The following is a 15,979-nucleotide window of genomic DNA, read 5'->3' as shown; positions in this document are numbered from 1 at the left end:
TCTAGTCTATAGTCTAGTCTATAGTCTAGTCTATAGTCTAGTCTATAGTCTAGTCTATAGTCTAGTCTATAGTCTAGTCTATAGTCTAGTCTATAGTCTAGTCTATAGTCTAGTCTATAGTCTAGTCTATAGTCTAGTCTATAGTCTAGTCTATAGTCTAGTCTATAGTCTAGTCTATAGTCTAGTCTATAGTCTAGTCTATAGTCTAGTCTATAGTCTAGTCTATAGTCTATCTATAGTCTAGTCTATAGTCTAGTCTATAGTCTAGTCTATAGTCTAGTCTATAGTCTAGTCTATAGTCTAGTCTATAGTCTAGTCTATAGTCTAGTCTATAGTCTAGTCTATAGTCTAGTCTATAGTCTAGTCTATAGTCTAGTCTATAGTCTAGTCTATAGTCTAGTCTATAGTCTAGTCTATAGTCTAGTCTATAGTCTAGTCTATAGTCTAGTCTATAGTCTAGTCTATAGTCTAGTCTATAGTCTAGTCTATAGCCTAGTCTATAGTCTAGTCTATAGTCTAGTCTATAGTCTAGTCTATAGTCTAGTCTATAGTCTAGTCTATAGTCTAGTCTATAGTCTAGTCTAGTCTAGTCTATAGTCTAGTCTATAGTCTAGTCTATAGTCTAGTCTATAGTCTAGTCTATAGTCTAGTCTATAGTCTAGTCTATAGTCTAGTCTATAGTCTAGTCTATAGTCTAGTCTATAGTCTAGTCTATAGTCTAGTCTATAGTCTAGTCTATAGTCTAGTCTATAGTCTAGTCTATAGTCTAGTCTATAGTCTAGTCTATAGTCTAGTCTATAGTCTAGTCTATAGTCTAGTCTATAGTCTAGTCTATAGTCGTCTATAGTCTAGTCTATAGTCTAGTCTATAGTCTAGTCTATAGTCTAGTCTATAGTCTAGTCTATAGTCTAGTCTACAGTCTAGTCTATAGTCTAGTCTATAGTCTAGTCTATAGTCTTGTCTATAGTCTAGTCTATAGTCTTGTCTATAGTCTAGTCTATAGTGTCTATAGTCTATAGTCTATCTTAGTCTAGTCTATAGTCTAGTCTATAGTCTAGTCTATAGTCTAGTCTATAGTCTAGTCTATAGTCTAGTCTATAGTCTAGTCTATAGTCTAGTCTATAGTCTAGTCTATAGTCTAGTCTATAGTCTAGTCTATAGTCTAGTCTATAGTCTAGTCTATAGTCTAGTCTATAGTCTAGTCTATAGTCTAGTCTATAGTCTAGTCTATAGTCTAGTCTATAGTCTAGTCTATAGTCTAGTCTATAGTCTAGTCTATAGTCTAGTCTATAGTCTAGTCTATAGTCTAGTCTATAGTCTAGTCTATAGTTAGTCTATAGTCTAGTCTATAGTCTAGTCTATAGTCTAGTCTATAGTCTAGTCTATAGTCTAGTCTATAGTCTAGTCTATAGTCTAGTCTATAGTCTAGTCTATAGTCTAGTCTATAGTCTAGTCTATAGTCTAGTCTATAGTCTAGTCTATAGTCTAGTCTATAGTCTAGTCTATAGTCTAGTCTATAGTCTAGTCTATAGTCTAGTCTATAGTCTAGTCTATAGTCTAGTCTATAGTCTAGTCTATAGTCTAGTCTATAGTCTAGTCTATAGTCTAGTCTATAGTCTAGTCTATAGTCTAGTCTATAGTCTAGTCTATAGTCTAGTCTATAGTCTAGTCTATAGTCTAGTCTATAGTCTAGTCTATAGTCTAGTCTATAGTCTAGTCTATAGTCTAGTCTATAGTCTAGTCTATAGTCTAGTCTATAGTCTAGTCTATAGTCTAGTCTATAGTCTAGTCTATAGTCTAGTCTATAGTCTAGTCTATAGTCTAGTCTATAGTCTAGTCTATAGTCTAGTCTATAGTCTAGTCTATAGTCTAGTCTATAGTCTAGTCTATAGTCTAGTCTATAGTCTAGTCTATAGTCTAGTCTATAGTCTAGTCTATAGTCTAGTCTATAGTCTAGTCTATAGTCTAGTCTATAGTCTAGTCGTATATAGTCTAGTCTATAGTCTAGTCTATAGTCTAGTCTATAGTCTAGTCTATAGTCTAGTCTATAGTCTAGTCTATAGTCTAGTCTATAGTCTAGTCTATAGTCTAGTCTATAGTCTAGTCTATAGTCTAGTCTATAGTCTAGTCTATAGTCTAGTCTATAGTCTAGTCTATAGTCTAGTCTATAGTCTAGTCTATAGTCTAGTCTATAGTCTAGTCTATAGTCTAGTCTATAGTCTAGTCTATAGTCTAGTCTATAGTCTAGTCTATAGTCTAGTCTATAGTCTAGTCTATAGTCTAGTCTATAGTCTAGTCTATAGTCTAGTCTGTAGACTAGTCTATAGTCTAGTCTATAGTCTAGTCTGTAGTCTAGTCTATAGTCTAGTCTATAGTCTAGTCTATAGTCTAGTCTATAGTCTAGTCTATAGTCTAGTCTATAGTCTAGTCTATAGTCTAGTCTATAGTCTAGTCTATAGTCTAGTCTATAGTCTAGTCTAAAGTCTAGTCTAAAGTCTAGTCTATAGTCTAGTCTATAGTCTAGTCTATAGTCTAGTCTATAGTCTAGTCTATAGTCTAGTCTATAGTCTAGTCTATAGTCTAGTCTATAGTCTAGTCTATAGTCTAGTCTATAGTCTAGTCTATAGTCTAGTCTATAGTCTAGTCTATAGTCTAGTCTATAGTCTAGTCTATAGTCTAGTCTATAGTCTAGTCTATAGTCTAGTCTATAGTCTAGTCTATAGTCTAGTCTAAGTCTAGTCTATAGTCTAGTCTATAGTCTAGTCTATAGTCTAGTCTATAGTCTAGTCTATAGTCTAGTCTATAGTCTAGTCTATAGTCTAGTCTATAGTCTAGTCTATAGTCTAGTCTATAGTCTAGTCTATAGTCTAGTCTATAGTCTAGTCTATAGTCTAGTCTATAGTCTAGTCTATAGTCTAGTCTATAGTCTAGTCTATAGTCTAGTCTATAGTCTAGTCTATAGTCTAGTCTATAGTCTAGTCTATAGTCTAGTCTATAGTCTAGTCTATAGTCTAGTCTATAGTCTAGTCTATAGTCTAGTCTATAGTCTAGTCTATAGTCTAGTCTATAGTCTAGTCTATAGTCTAGTCTATAGTCTAGTCTATAGTCTAGTCTATAGTCTAGTCTATAGACTAGTCTATAGTCTAGTCTATAGTCTAGTCTATAGTCTAGTCTATAGTCTAGTCTATAGACTAGTCTATAGTCTAGTCTATAGTCTAGTCTATAGTCTAGTCTATAGTCTAGTCTATAGTCTAGTCTATAGTCTAGTCTATAGTCTAGTCTATAGTCCAGTCTATAGTCTAGTCTATAGTCCAGTCTATAGTCTAGTCTATAGTCCAGTCTATAGTCCAGTCTATAGTCTAGTCTATAGTCTAGTCTATAGTCTAGTCTATAGTCTAGTCTATAGTCTAGTCTATAGTCTAGTCTATAGTCTAGTCTATAGTCTAGTCTATAGTCTAGCCTATAGTCTAGCCTATAGTCTAGTCTATGGCAAAAGCAGTAAGGTACGGAAGCAGTAGGTTACTTGTTTACATTTATGTTAAGTTTTAAGAACTTGGCAGCACTTTTTAGCTTAAGTTTGTTTACATTTTCTACAAAATAGTGGAATTTTAAACGATAAATTGTGATCTTTCTTAAAATTAAATACATAAAAGTAATGCAACCACAAGAAATTACCTTTTCCCTTACACAATTACTATAATTATGTTTCTTATTTTAAATTTTCTTTATTATCTAGGGTATTTCTTTTTCATAAGTTTATATTAGTTCATATGTTTCTTTTGTTTTTTTTTTTTTCTTTAGACTTTTAATTTTTTCTTAACTTTGATCTTATTATTTATTTCATATAAAATAGTTTTTTTTCTACAATTTATTCTATTTTTGTTTGTACTACACTTTTGCTATTTACCTTTACTTTTTTCTTTTATTTACACATATATACATACATACTTTTGTATATACACTTTTATTTGTATTCTGTTTTATTTTTTTATTATTAGCATGTTTTTCTCTTTGTTTATTTTGGTATTTTGCTGCTTATTTGATTAGCGAGAGGTTGTTAATTTGTTTAAGGCTTAATATTTAAAGCCCATGAATGTCTTACTATATGAAATTAAAAAAATATAAACTTTTTTTTAGAATCAAATATTTCCTGATTTTTAGGTATAAAACAAGATATTCCTTAAATATTTCAGAAATTAACTGAAAAAATCTTTAGCGTAATAAAACTAATAATGAACTAAAATATTGCACATGATAATTGACTCCTTAAAATTAAAATTTTGAATGTAAAAAAAATCGCTGCAAAATTTTTAAATTTTTCAAGGAATCTGTTAAATAAATTCTTTAAAACTAAAACTTTAAAACTAAACAGAAATGTTTAAGTTTTTTACAAACACTATGTTTTTAATTGCAATTCATTTAGAATATAATTATTTTTTAAATTTTTTGATTATTACTTCCGAAATATATAATATTTTGTTTTTATTTTATAAATTTTTAATAAAATATTTTTGAAATTCCATTTAAATCTTTTTTAAACGTTATTTTTTCACCCTTTTTTAACATGGCAACTTTGTTTTGTAGCCTTGTATATAAACAAGTGGCAACACTTGTCAAACACTTGTTTTATTTGAAACAACCCTGTGTTTATATTGATTTTTTGTACACAAAGAGAGAATGAGAGAAAACTGAAAAAAGTAATGCCCATAAATCAATGCAAAAAAATTTTTGTAGACGAAGTTTTATTCAAGTATAAAAACATTACAAACTATGCAAGTTTTTTGGTGAAATTAATTATAAAAAAAGCTAAAGAATAATAAAATAAATTATTTCAATTAAAGAAAAAGAAAGTTATGAGCAAAATAAATGTTTTAAAGTATAATTATATTACATTTAAGACAGAGGAAAAACTTAAAAGAAATTCCCTTGGTTAGAAAATAAAAAAAAACGACGACGACAAAGACGAAGCAAAATAACAAGAAAAAACTTTCCTTTGTGTTGTGGTGGCATTAATTGGAAATAATATTTTAAAAATCCATAGATTCTTTTAAACAAGAGTCTTTAATATTAAAATTTTGAAGGAAAAAACGTAAAACAAATAAATTGTGTGAATTAATTGAAACTTTTTCCATGGCGAAAATGAATATGGATGACGTTTCATCACAAAATTCTGCAACGACTCCCATAGTCCGTGAGAATATACCCCTGATTAATCGACCAAAACGACGGTGGTACCTATTTAGGTGAATCATATTTTCAAGTTTTTTTATTATTATTTATTTATATAAATTATTTTTTTCTTAAGTAAAGTGTTTATCATGTTTGGCTTAATAATTGAGTTGCTGTAAAAAAGATATAAAAAGTCATTTTATTGTATGTAGTTGTTGTTAGTGTTTTGTGTGGAGTACATACACAAAAACAACGTAGAGTGTTGAGCAGAGTGTGAGAGTGAAAAAAACCCCCTTTGACTTTTTTGTTAAAATGTCTGTATTTTTATTTATTTATTATTATTGTTGTTTTGTGTGGGTTTTTTTGCATTTGATTTTTGTCATTTTATTGTTATTGTTAGTGTTTGCATAAATTTTAATAATTTTTAATTACATTTTTTAAAGTTTTTTGCTTTTCTTTTTTACTTTAATTTATAGTTTTGTTTCTTTTTTCCCTATTGCGTGTTTTTAAGTAATTAAGTTTGTAATCATCTGTTGTTGTTTTTGTTTTTCTTTGTTTTGACCTCCATTTTTTAACCCCTCTATGAAATTTAATTTAGAACGACTTTGTGTTCCAATAATTATTATTTATTGATTTTTTTTTATAAAAAAATATTTTAAATTTATGTAGAATTATAAAGTTTTTTAAAGAAATGTTCTGGAATTTATGAAAATTACTTTAATAGCGAAATAAGGTAAAGTGTATGTATTTTAGGGTGGTTTTTCGTGAAATTCAAGGAGTGTTTTAAAGACAAAAGTGTCCTTTGTTAGAAAATTAAAACGTAGTACATAATCGGTTTAACCCTTAATGTTACAAAGAATGAAGTGCCTTAAATATAAAATTTGAAAAATGCTCCTCTACGGGAATTTCTTCATAAAATTAGTTTAAACCAACAAAATACTAAAAATTTGGATATAGGAGCAAAAGCTTCTTCAATTGTCAGAGTGAACGCAGACAATTGAAAATTCGCTGCGGAACAACTCGAGTCATACTCGGCCAAATATTGTCAACCCAGCGACAGCTTTATTCAGCGAAAGTTTTTTCTTCAGTAAAGAGCCAACGAATTGTTACAACAACAACATTGCAGGAACACAGTTTTTGAGTTACTTATGTCTGCCAGTATCTACGCAATGAAAAATAACCAAAATTAGTTGGAGAAATTAAATAATAATTTTAGTTCTAGTTATAGATCAGTTCTAGTTCAGCTCTAGTTCAGTTCTAGTACAGTTCTAGTTCAGTTCTAGTTCAGTTCAGTTCTAGTTCAGTTCTAGTTCAGTTCTAGTTCAGTTCTAGTTCAGTTCTAGTTCAGTTCTAGTTCAGTTCTAGTTCAGTTCTAGTTCAGTTCTAGTTCAGTTCTAGTTCAGTTCTAGTTCTGTTCTAGTTCAGTTCTAGTTCAGTTCTAGTTCAGTTCTAGTTCAGTTCTAGTTCAGTTCTAGTTCAGTTCTAGTTCAGTTCTAGTTCAGTTCTAGTTCAGTTCTAGTTCAGTTCTAGTTCAGTTCTAGTTCAGTTCTAGTTCAGTTCTAGTTCAGTTCTAGTTCAGTTCTAGTTCAGTTCTTCTATTTCAGTTCTTCTATTTCAGTTCTAGTTCAGTTCTAGTTTAGTTCTAGTTCAGTTCTAGTTCAGTTCTTCTATTTCAGTTCTTCTATTTCAGTTCTAGTTCAGTTCTAGTTCAGTTCTAGTTCAGTTCTAGTTCAGTTCTAGTTCAGTTCTAGTTCGGTTCTAGTTCAGTTCTAGTTCAGTTCTAGTTCAGTTCTAGTTCAGTTCTAGTTCAGTTCTAGTTCAGTTCTAGTTCAGTTCTAGTTCTAGTTCTGTTCTAGTTCAGTTCAGTTCAGTTATAGTTCAGTTTTAGTTCAGTTCTAGTTCAGTTCTAGTTCAGTTCTAGTTCAGTTCTAGTTCAGTTCTAGTTCAGTTCTAGTTCAGTTCTAGTTCTAGTTCAGTTCTAGTTCAGTTCTAGTTCAGTTTTAGTTCAGTTCTAGTTCAGTTCTAGTTCAGTTCTAGTCCAGTTCTAGTTCAGTTCTAGTTCAGTTCTAGTTCAGTTCTAGCTCAGTTCTAGTTCTGTTCTAGTTCAGTTCTAACTCAGTTCTAGTTCAGTTCTAGTTCTGTTCTAGTTCTGTTCTAGTTCTGTTCTAGTTCTGTTCTAGTTCTGTTGTTCTATTCAAGTGCCGTTCTAGTTAAGTGCCAGCTCAATAATTCCCGAAATAGCGACCTCTATTTATCTTCCCATAACAATTTATTGTTTTATTTATAAAATTGTTGCTTTATACTTGATGTAACTTAACCCCCTTTTTAAATTGTCTCTATAAAGGACTTGCAAGGTTATTATTTGTTCCATTTGTATGCAATGCAAATCTGGCATATTTTACATTCAGGGTCACCTGATGCAAGTAATTCATATTTTTTTGTAGGCTAAAAGGCATATGTTTAAAATTTAAAACTAAAATTAGTTGGCAGCCAAAATTGGCAGCGAACTCAGTAGCAATAAAAGTAAATAAATATAACGCAATAAAAAATTAAGAAACAAAGACCAAGGGTTATCAAACAAAAAACTTTAATTTATACATTTCTAAAAGAACTTTTCTCATTAAATTTTATTTAACATATTTTTCATTTGTTTCTTTTCTCCTTTTCTAGTTGTTGGCGCAAATGGTTTTCGGCCCGTGAGCTACGCGCTCGTACCGTTCATTTGGGACGTGCCACAACCGAAAAATTCCCACCGAACGAGATACGCAATCAAAAGTACAATTTCATAACGTTCCTGCCTTTGGTCCTTTTCGAACAGTTTCGTTTCTTTTTGAATTTATATTTTCTCTTAATGGCTCTGTCACAATTTATACCCGATATACGCATTGGTTATCCCTACACCTATTGGGGTCCGTTGGGTTTTGTTCTTACCGTCACTATATGTCGAGAGGCCATCGATGATTATCGTCGTCATCAGCGTGATCGTGAGGTGAATTCTCAAAAATATAAACGTCTTATAGTATCGGAATCGAGAGGTTATGAAATGGTACCGTCATCGAAAATTAAAGTTGGTGATATTATTATTGTGGAGAAAAATGAACGAGTACCGGCTGATTTGATTTTGATAAGAACTAGTGATAAGAGTGGTTCGGTTTTTGTGCGTACCGATCAATTGGATGGTGAGTTTGAAAATATATAATAGAATTAAACATAAACGAGAACCAAACTAAAACTGAACTAGAACTAAACTAGAACTGAACTAGAAAAGAATTAGAACAGAACTAGAACAGAACTAGAAAAGAAATAGAACAGAACTAGAACAGAACTAGAACAGAACTAGAACAGAACTAGAACAGAACTAGAACAGAACTAGAACAGAACTAGAACAGAACTAGAACAGAACTAGAACAGAACTAGAACAGAACTAGAACAGAACTAGAACAGAATTAGAACAGAACTAGAACAGAACTAGAACAGAACTAGAACAGAACTAGAACAGAACTAGAACAAACTAGAACTAGAACAGAACTAGAACAGAACTAGAACAGAACTAGAACAGAACTAGAACAGAACTAGAACAGAACAGAACTAGAACAGAACTAGAACAGAACTAGAACAGAACTAGAACAGAACTAGAACAGAACTAGAACAAACTAGAACTAGAACAGAACTAGAACAGAACTAGAACAGAACTAGAACAGAACTAGAACAGAACTAGAACAGAACTAGAACAGAACTAGAACAGAACTAGAACAGAACTAGAACAGAACTAGAACAGAACTAGAACAGAACTAGAACAGAACTAGAACAGAACTAGAACAGAACTAGAACAGAACTAGAACAGAACTAGAACAGAACTAAACAGAACTAGAACAGAACTAGAACAGAACTAGAACAGAACTAGAACAGAACTAGGACTGAACTAGGACTGAACTAGAACTGAACTAGAACTGAACTAGAACTGAACTAGAACTGAACTAGAATTGAACTAGAACTGAACTAGAATTGAACTGGAACTGAATTAGAACTGAACTAGAACTGAAATAGAACTGAACTAGAACTGAACTAGAACTGAACTAGAACTGAACTAGAACTGAACTAGAACTGAACTAGAACTGAACTAGAACTGAACTAGAACTGAACTAGAACTGAACTTGAACTGAACTTGAACTGAACTAGAACTGAACTAGAACTGAACTAGAACTGAACTAGAACTGAACTAGAACTGAACTAGAACTGAACTAGAACTGAACTAGAACTGAACTAGAACTGAACTACAACTGAACTAGAAATGAACTAGAACTGAACTAGAACTGAACTAGAACAGAACTAGAACTGAACTAGAACTGAACTAGAACTGAACTAGAACTGAACTAGAACTGAACTAGAACTGAACTAGAACTGAACTAGAACTGAACTAGAATTGAACTGGAACTGAACTAGAACTAAAGTACAACTGAACAATAATTTATATTTTCATTAAAATATTTGCTTTTTTCTATTATTTTCTAGGTGAGACTGATTGGAAACTCCGTCTGGCCGTGCCCTCTACTCAAAAACTCAACAAGGATTCAGATTTATTTAACATTGATGCCAGTGTTTATATAGAAAAACCACAAAATGATATACACTCCTTCATAGGCACTTTCTCCATGACCGATGGCAGTGAGGAGACAGGTTTAAATGTTGAAAATACTTTGTGGGCCAATACTGTAGTTGCTGCTGGTACTGCCACTGGCATTGTTATTTATACTGGCTGTGAAACACGCAGTGTTATGAATAATTCACAACCCAGATCCAAAGTGGGTCTATTGGATATGGAAATTAATGGTTTAACTAAAGTAGGTTTAATTCCACATTTTTTAAGTGGTTTGTGTAATTATTTTTTTCTTTTTAAGGTTCTTTTCTGTGCCGTCTTGGGTTTATCTTTGGTTATGATGATGTTAAAAGGTTTCAGTGGTCCTTGGTACCGCTATATGTTCCGTTTTGTTTTATTGTTTTCTTATATTATACCCATTAGTTTGAGAGTAAATTTAGATATGGGCAAAGCGTTCTATTCCTGGCAAATGCAAAATGATCCTGAAATACAAGGCACAGTGGTGCGTTCCACAACAATACCCGAGGAATTGGGCAGAATTTCATATGTTTTAACCGACAAAACAGGAACTTTAACGCAAAATGAAATGGTGTTTAAAAAGGTTCATTTGGGTATTGTTTCACATGACAATGATACCTTTCATCATGTTACCGAAATAATAAGCTCTTTGGCACCCACTATATTGGGAAAAGCGAATAACACAGATGCTACTTCAAAAACCAGCCTCTATGGCAATCGTATGCGTAGGCCGGAAGGTTGGCGTGAATGGGAGGCAGTTAAGGCTTTAGCCTTATGTCATAATGTTACCCCAGTAACCGATGAAGATGACAACCGTTCGGTATCGACTTCATCAACCTTTACCTCTTCGGCTGGTGGCTCTAATTCACCCACAAAATCTGTGATAAATATGGAAGTGGCCTCAGCAAATGAACATCAATATCAGGCCTCTTCGCCCGATGAGATTGCTCTCGTCAAATGGACCGAACAAGTGGGTTTGACTCTAATAGCTCGTGACATCAGCTCCATGACTTTGCAGTTGCGTGATCATCGTCATGATGATAATTTACTGCATTTTCAAATACTCAAACTGTTCCCTTTCACCAGTGAAAGCAAACGTATGGGTATTATTGTTAAAGATTCACAGACAGGCGAAATTGTTTTCTATCTAAAAGGTGCCGATGTGGTTATGTCTTCTATAGTGCAATATAATGATTGGTTAACAGAAGAATCTGGCAATATGGCTCGTGAGGGTTTGAGAACTCTGGTTGTGGCGAAAAAAGTTTTAACCGAAGAGCAATATAATGATTTTGAAACACGTTACTCGGCGGCCAATGCTTCACACTCGGATAGACCGGCAAAAGTGGCTGCGGCAGTGGAGTCTTTGGAAAGGGAAATGGAGCTATTGTGTTTGACAGGTAAGTTTTTTAATGTCTAGTTCAGTTCTATTTCAGTTCCAGTTATTATAATGATCTCTTTGAATTCCCTTTCCAGGCGTTGAAGATCGTCTCCAAGACGGCGTACGACCCACACTTGAACTTTTACGCAATGCCGGTGTACGTGTCTGGATGTTAACGGGTGATAAATTGGAGACAGCTTGTTGTATTGCTAAATCTTCCCAACTAATTGGTCGCAATCAGGGCCTTCATGTCCTGAGACCCGTAAAAACCCGTACCGATGCTCATTTGGAACTAAATCAATTCCGCCGCAAACAAGGTCATGCTTTAGTTATTTCCGGCGAGTCCCTAGAAGTTTGTCTGCAATATTATCGCTTGGAATTCTTAGAATTAGCCACCGCTTGCCCAGCAGTGGTCTGTTGTCGTTGCAGTCCCACACAGAAAGCTCAAGTTGTACAATTGATACAAAAACATACCGGCAAACGAACATGTGCCATTGGTGATGGTGGCAATGATGTCAGCATGATTCAACAAGCTGATGCTGGTGTGGGTATTGAAGGACGTGAGGGTCGCCAAGCCTCCTTGGCGGGTGATTTCAGTATACCTCAATTCTCTCACATAGCCAAATTATTGCTGGTTCATGGCCGACGCTCGTACAAACGTTCCGCTGCTCTCTCACAATTTGTCATACATCGTGGTTTGATCATAACTACTTTACAGGCAGTTTTCTCGGCTGTTTTCTATTTAAGTTCTGTGGCCTTATACCAAGGTTTCCTTATGGTTGGTTATTCCACACTATACACTATGTTTCCGGTATTTTCTTTGGTTTTGGATCAAGATATTGACTCTTCTACGGCGGTTACGTATCCTGAACTCTATAAAGATTTGTCAAAGGGTCGCAGTTTATCGTATAAGACATTCTTTATATGGGTCTTAATCAGTATCTATCAGGGTGGTGTTATAATGTATGGAGCTTTAATACTCTTCGAAGATGAATTTATACATATAGTGGCGATTAGTTTTACCGCTTTGATTATGACCGAATTGATAATGGTGGCACTGACAGTGAGAACATGGCACAGGTAAGAAATCAATTATTAATATTATGTCCGCTTTACTTTTAATATATTTTATCTTGTAAAATTAATATTTCTTCCTTTTCAGACTAATGGTGCTGGCCGAATTATTCAGTTTAGCTTTATATCTCATTTCATTGTTCGTTTTACATGAGTATTTTGGTAAGTTGAAGTTTAAAAGTGTTTTGAAGTGGACTAATAGTGGAGACATAAGACTGGGACCTGGACTAGAACAGAACAGAACTAGAACTGAACTAGTACTGAACTTGAACTCAACTAAAACTGAACTCGAACTGAACTAGAACTGAACTAGAACTGAACTAGAACTAGAACTGAACTAGAACTGAACTAGAACTGAACTAGAACTGAAATAGTTCTGTTCTAGAACTGAACTAGAACTGAACTAGAACAGAACTAGAACAGAACTAGAACAGAACTGGAACAGAACTAGAACAGAACTAGAACAGAACTAGAACTGAACTAGAACAGAACTAGAACAGAACTAGAACAGAACTAGAACAGAACTAGAACAGAACTAGAACAGAACTAGAACAGAACTAGAACAGAACTAGAACAGAACTAGAACAGAACTAGAACAGAACTAGAACAGAACTAGAACAGAACTAGAACAGAACTAGAACAGAACTAGAACAGAACTAGAACAGAACTAGAACAGAACTAGAACAGAACTAGAACAGAACTAGAACGGAACTAAAACGGAACTAGAACGGACCTAGAACAGAACTAGAACAGAACTAGAACGGAACTAGAACGGAACTAGAACGGAACTAGAACGGAACTAGAACAGAACTAAAACAGAACTAGAACGGAACTAGAACCGAACTAGAACGGAACTAGAACGGAACTAGAACAGAACTAAAACAGAACTAGAACGGAACTAGAACAGAACTAGAACTGAACTAGAACTGAACTAGAACTGAACTAGAACTGAACTAGAACTGAACTAGAACTGAACTAGATCTGAACTAGAACTGAACTAGAACTGAACTAGAACTGAACTAGAACTGAACTAGAACTGAACTAGAACTGAACTAGAACTGAACTAGAACTGAAATAGAACTGAACTAGAACTGAACTTGAACTGAACTAGAACTGAACTAGAATTGAACTAGAATTGAACTAGAACTAAACTAGAACTGAACTAGAACGGAACTAGAACAGAACTAGAACTGAACTAGAACTGAACTAGAACTAAAACTGAACTAGAACTAAAACTGAATTAGAACTGGATTAAAACTGAACTAGAACTGAACTAGAACTAAACTAGAACTGAACTAGAACTGAACTAGAACTGAACTAGAACTGAACTAAAACTGAACTAGAACTGAACTAGAACTGAACTAGAACTGAAATAGAACTGAATTAAAACTGAACTAGAACTGAACTAGAACTAAAACTGAACTGGAACTGAACTAGAACTGAACTAGAATTGAACTAGAACTGAACTAGAACTGAACTAAAACTGAACTAGAACTGAACTAGAACTGAAATAGAACTGGATTAAAACTGAACTAGAACTGAACTAGAACTAAAACTGAACTGGAACTGAACTAGAACTGAACTAGAATTGAACTAGAACTGAACTAGAACTGAACTAGAACTGAACTAGAACTGAACTAGAACTGAACTAGAACTGAACTAGAACTGAACTAGAACTGAACTAGAACTGAAATAGAACTGGATTAAAACTGAACTAGAACTGAACTAGAACTAAAACTGAACTGGAACTGAACTAGAACTGAACTAGAATTGAACTAGAACTGAACTAGTACTGAACTCAAACTGAACTAGAACTGAACTAGAACTGAACTAGAACTGAACTAGAACTGAACTAGAACTGAACTAGAACTGAACTAGAACTGAATTAAAACTGAACTAGAACTGAACTAGAACTGAATTAAAACTGAACTAGAACTGAACTAGAACTGAACTAGAACTGAATTAGAACTGAACTAGAACTGAATAAGGACAGAACTATTGCTATCAACTTTAGTCCTTATTAATTTATTATAAATATTGTTGTTATTATTTTTTTACAGATTGGGAATTTATTTCATCTACCGATTTCCTGGGTAAAGTTTCCATTATAACTTTGGTATCCTGTTTCCCTCTGTATATTATTAAATTTTTACGCAAAAAATGTTCGCCGCCTTCGTATTTGAAACTTTCATAAATCAAATGTTCTATTGTATTAAGATTTCTCTTCATTTTTTTTATAAAATTTTATGAAAGTTTTTCTTTTTTATTTATAAGTAATTTTAAATTAATTTTTAGGTATATTAATATAATGAACTATATAATTATAAATACTTACAATTTTTTGTTTCGTTTTTTTGTTAATGTTTTTTTATATATAATTATTATTTAATATTTAAGTTAATGAAACATTTACACACACACACTCACATGGATAAAGAAATGCAATTTTAAAATGAGTTTTTTTTTAGTAAGAATATTATTTGTGATTTTTTTAAAAAAGAATTAAAAGAAAAGTTAGAAATTGAAGTTTAAACTTTAATTTCTAGACTTTTTTGATTGGAAAATGACAAAAAAATTAGTTTAATCTCATTTTATGTTTTAAGTTAAAAAAACTTTTATGTGTTAAATCAAATTTAACATATAGAGCAAACAAATTTTGTTTAATTTTATATTTATGTTAAAAAAATTAAAAAAAAAACCTAAATAAATCCTAAAACTTAACAAAAGTGATAATTAAAAAGAAAATTATGTATAATTTATCTCATGTTGCTAAAAAAAAACTATAAAACAAATTGGTAAATTAACAAAGAATTGAAAAAAAACTTCCCCACTAAAAAGAAATTGAACTGAAATTTAAAGTTAAATTTAAAGCAAAATAAAAATTCAAAATTTTAAATTAAACTTTTAAATTTGTTTTGTAATTTAACAAAATTTTTATAAATTTTAATTTTAACTATTATGCCGTGTTAACATTTGCCCCTAATTTTCTGCATTTTTTTCTTCAAACATTTCATTAGCTTTTCTTTTCAATATTTAATTTTTTCTATAAAATGTTTACTTTTTTCATTTTACCTTATAAATAAACCAAATATTTAACATGTTTATAATTAATTAATATTAATGAAAATATTGCTAAACCATTTAACAAGAAAATTTATAAAATTTATTTATAAACAAATTAAACAGAAATAAAACAAAAAATTAGTTATTACTAAAAATTAAAGAATTTTTAACTATTAAAATTCTAATATTATTATAGTCTTTGTCCCAAAAGATTGAGACAAATCAGAAAAAGCAAAAGAATTAAAGAAACAAAACTATTTTTAAAACAAATACAATTTAAAAGAAAAAAAAAAAAAAAAAAGATTTTAATGTAAAAATTACAACAAACAAAAAAATTAAATAAAAATAACAAAAATTAAAAAAAAAATAACAAAAAGTGTTCTAATTTAATACGAATTCTTGTCTATAGTCCAGACTATAGTCTTTTCTATAATCTAGATTATTGTCTTGTCTGTAGTCCGGATTATAGTCTAGTTTATAGACGAGAATATAGTCTTGTTTATAGGGCAGACTATTGCCCAAACTGTAGTCTTGTCTATAGTCCACACTATAGTCTTGTCTATAGTCCACACTATAGTCTTGTCTATACTCCAAACTACAGTCTTGTCTATAGTCCAGCCTATAGTGTAGTCTATAGTCCAGACTATAGTCTAGTCTATTGTCCAAACTATAGTCTAGTC

At 32.1% G+C, this 15,979-nt stretch overlaps 1 protein-coding gene across 2 annotated transcripts in view; it reads left to right on the top strand.

Annotated features, from left to right (window-relative positions):
* The window catches only part of LOC119604994 (probable phospholipid-transporting ATPase IIB), a 46,148-nt gene extending 30,573 nt beyond the window's left edge, over window positions 1–15,575 (top strand). The window contains exons 1-7 of one of the 2 annotated variants that reach the window (XM_037957936.1): window positions 4,716–5,243; window positions 7,840–8,348; window positions 9,682–10,010; window positions 10,068–11,181; window positions 11,258–12,242; window positions 12,325–12,398; window positions 14,297–15,575. In XM_037957936.1, coding sequence (XP_037813864.1) covers window positions 5,131–5,243; window positions 7,840–8,348; window positions 9,682–10,010; window positions 10,068–11,181; window positions 11,258–12,242; window positions 12,325–12,398; window positions 14,297–14,430 — 3,258 coding nt within the window. In that variant the 5' untranslated portion in view covers window positions 4,716–5,130 and the 3' untranslated portion in view covers window positions 14,431–15,575. Of the gene's footprint in view, window positions 1–4,715; window positions 5,244–7,839; window positions 8,349–9,681; window positions 10,011–10,067; window positions 11,182–11,257; window positions 12,243–12,324; window positions 12,399–14,296 lie in introns of those variants that run through there. The other variant, XM_037957935.1, reaches the window with a different exon arrangement.
* The last annotated feature ends 404 nt before the right edge of the window (window positions 15,576–15,979 follow it).

Source organism: Lucilia sericata, unplaced genomic scaffold, assembly GCF_015586225.1.
Source record: "Lucilia sericata isolate MDLA Ls3-8-SP2 unplaced genomic scaffold, ASM1558622v1 Contig000450F_arrow, whole genome shotgun sequence".
NCBI classification, from domain to species: Eukaryota; Metazoa; Arthropoda; class Insecta; order Diptera; family Calliphoridae; genus Lucilia; species Lucilia sericata.
Note: the sequence above shows the minus strand (reverse complement) of the source record. Positions and strands in the feature narration are given on the sequence as shown.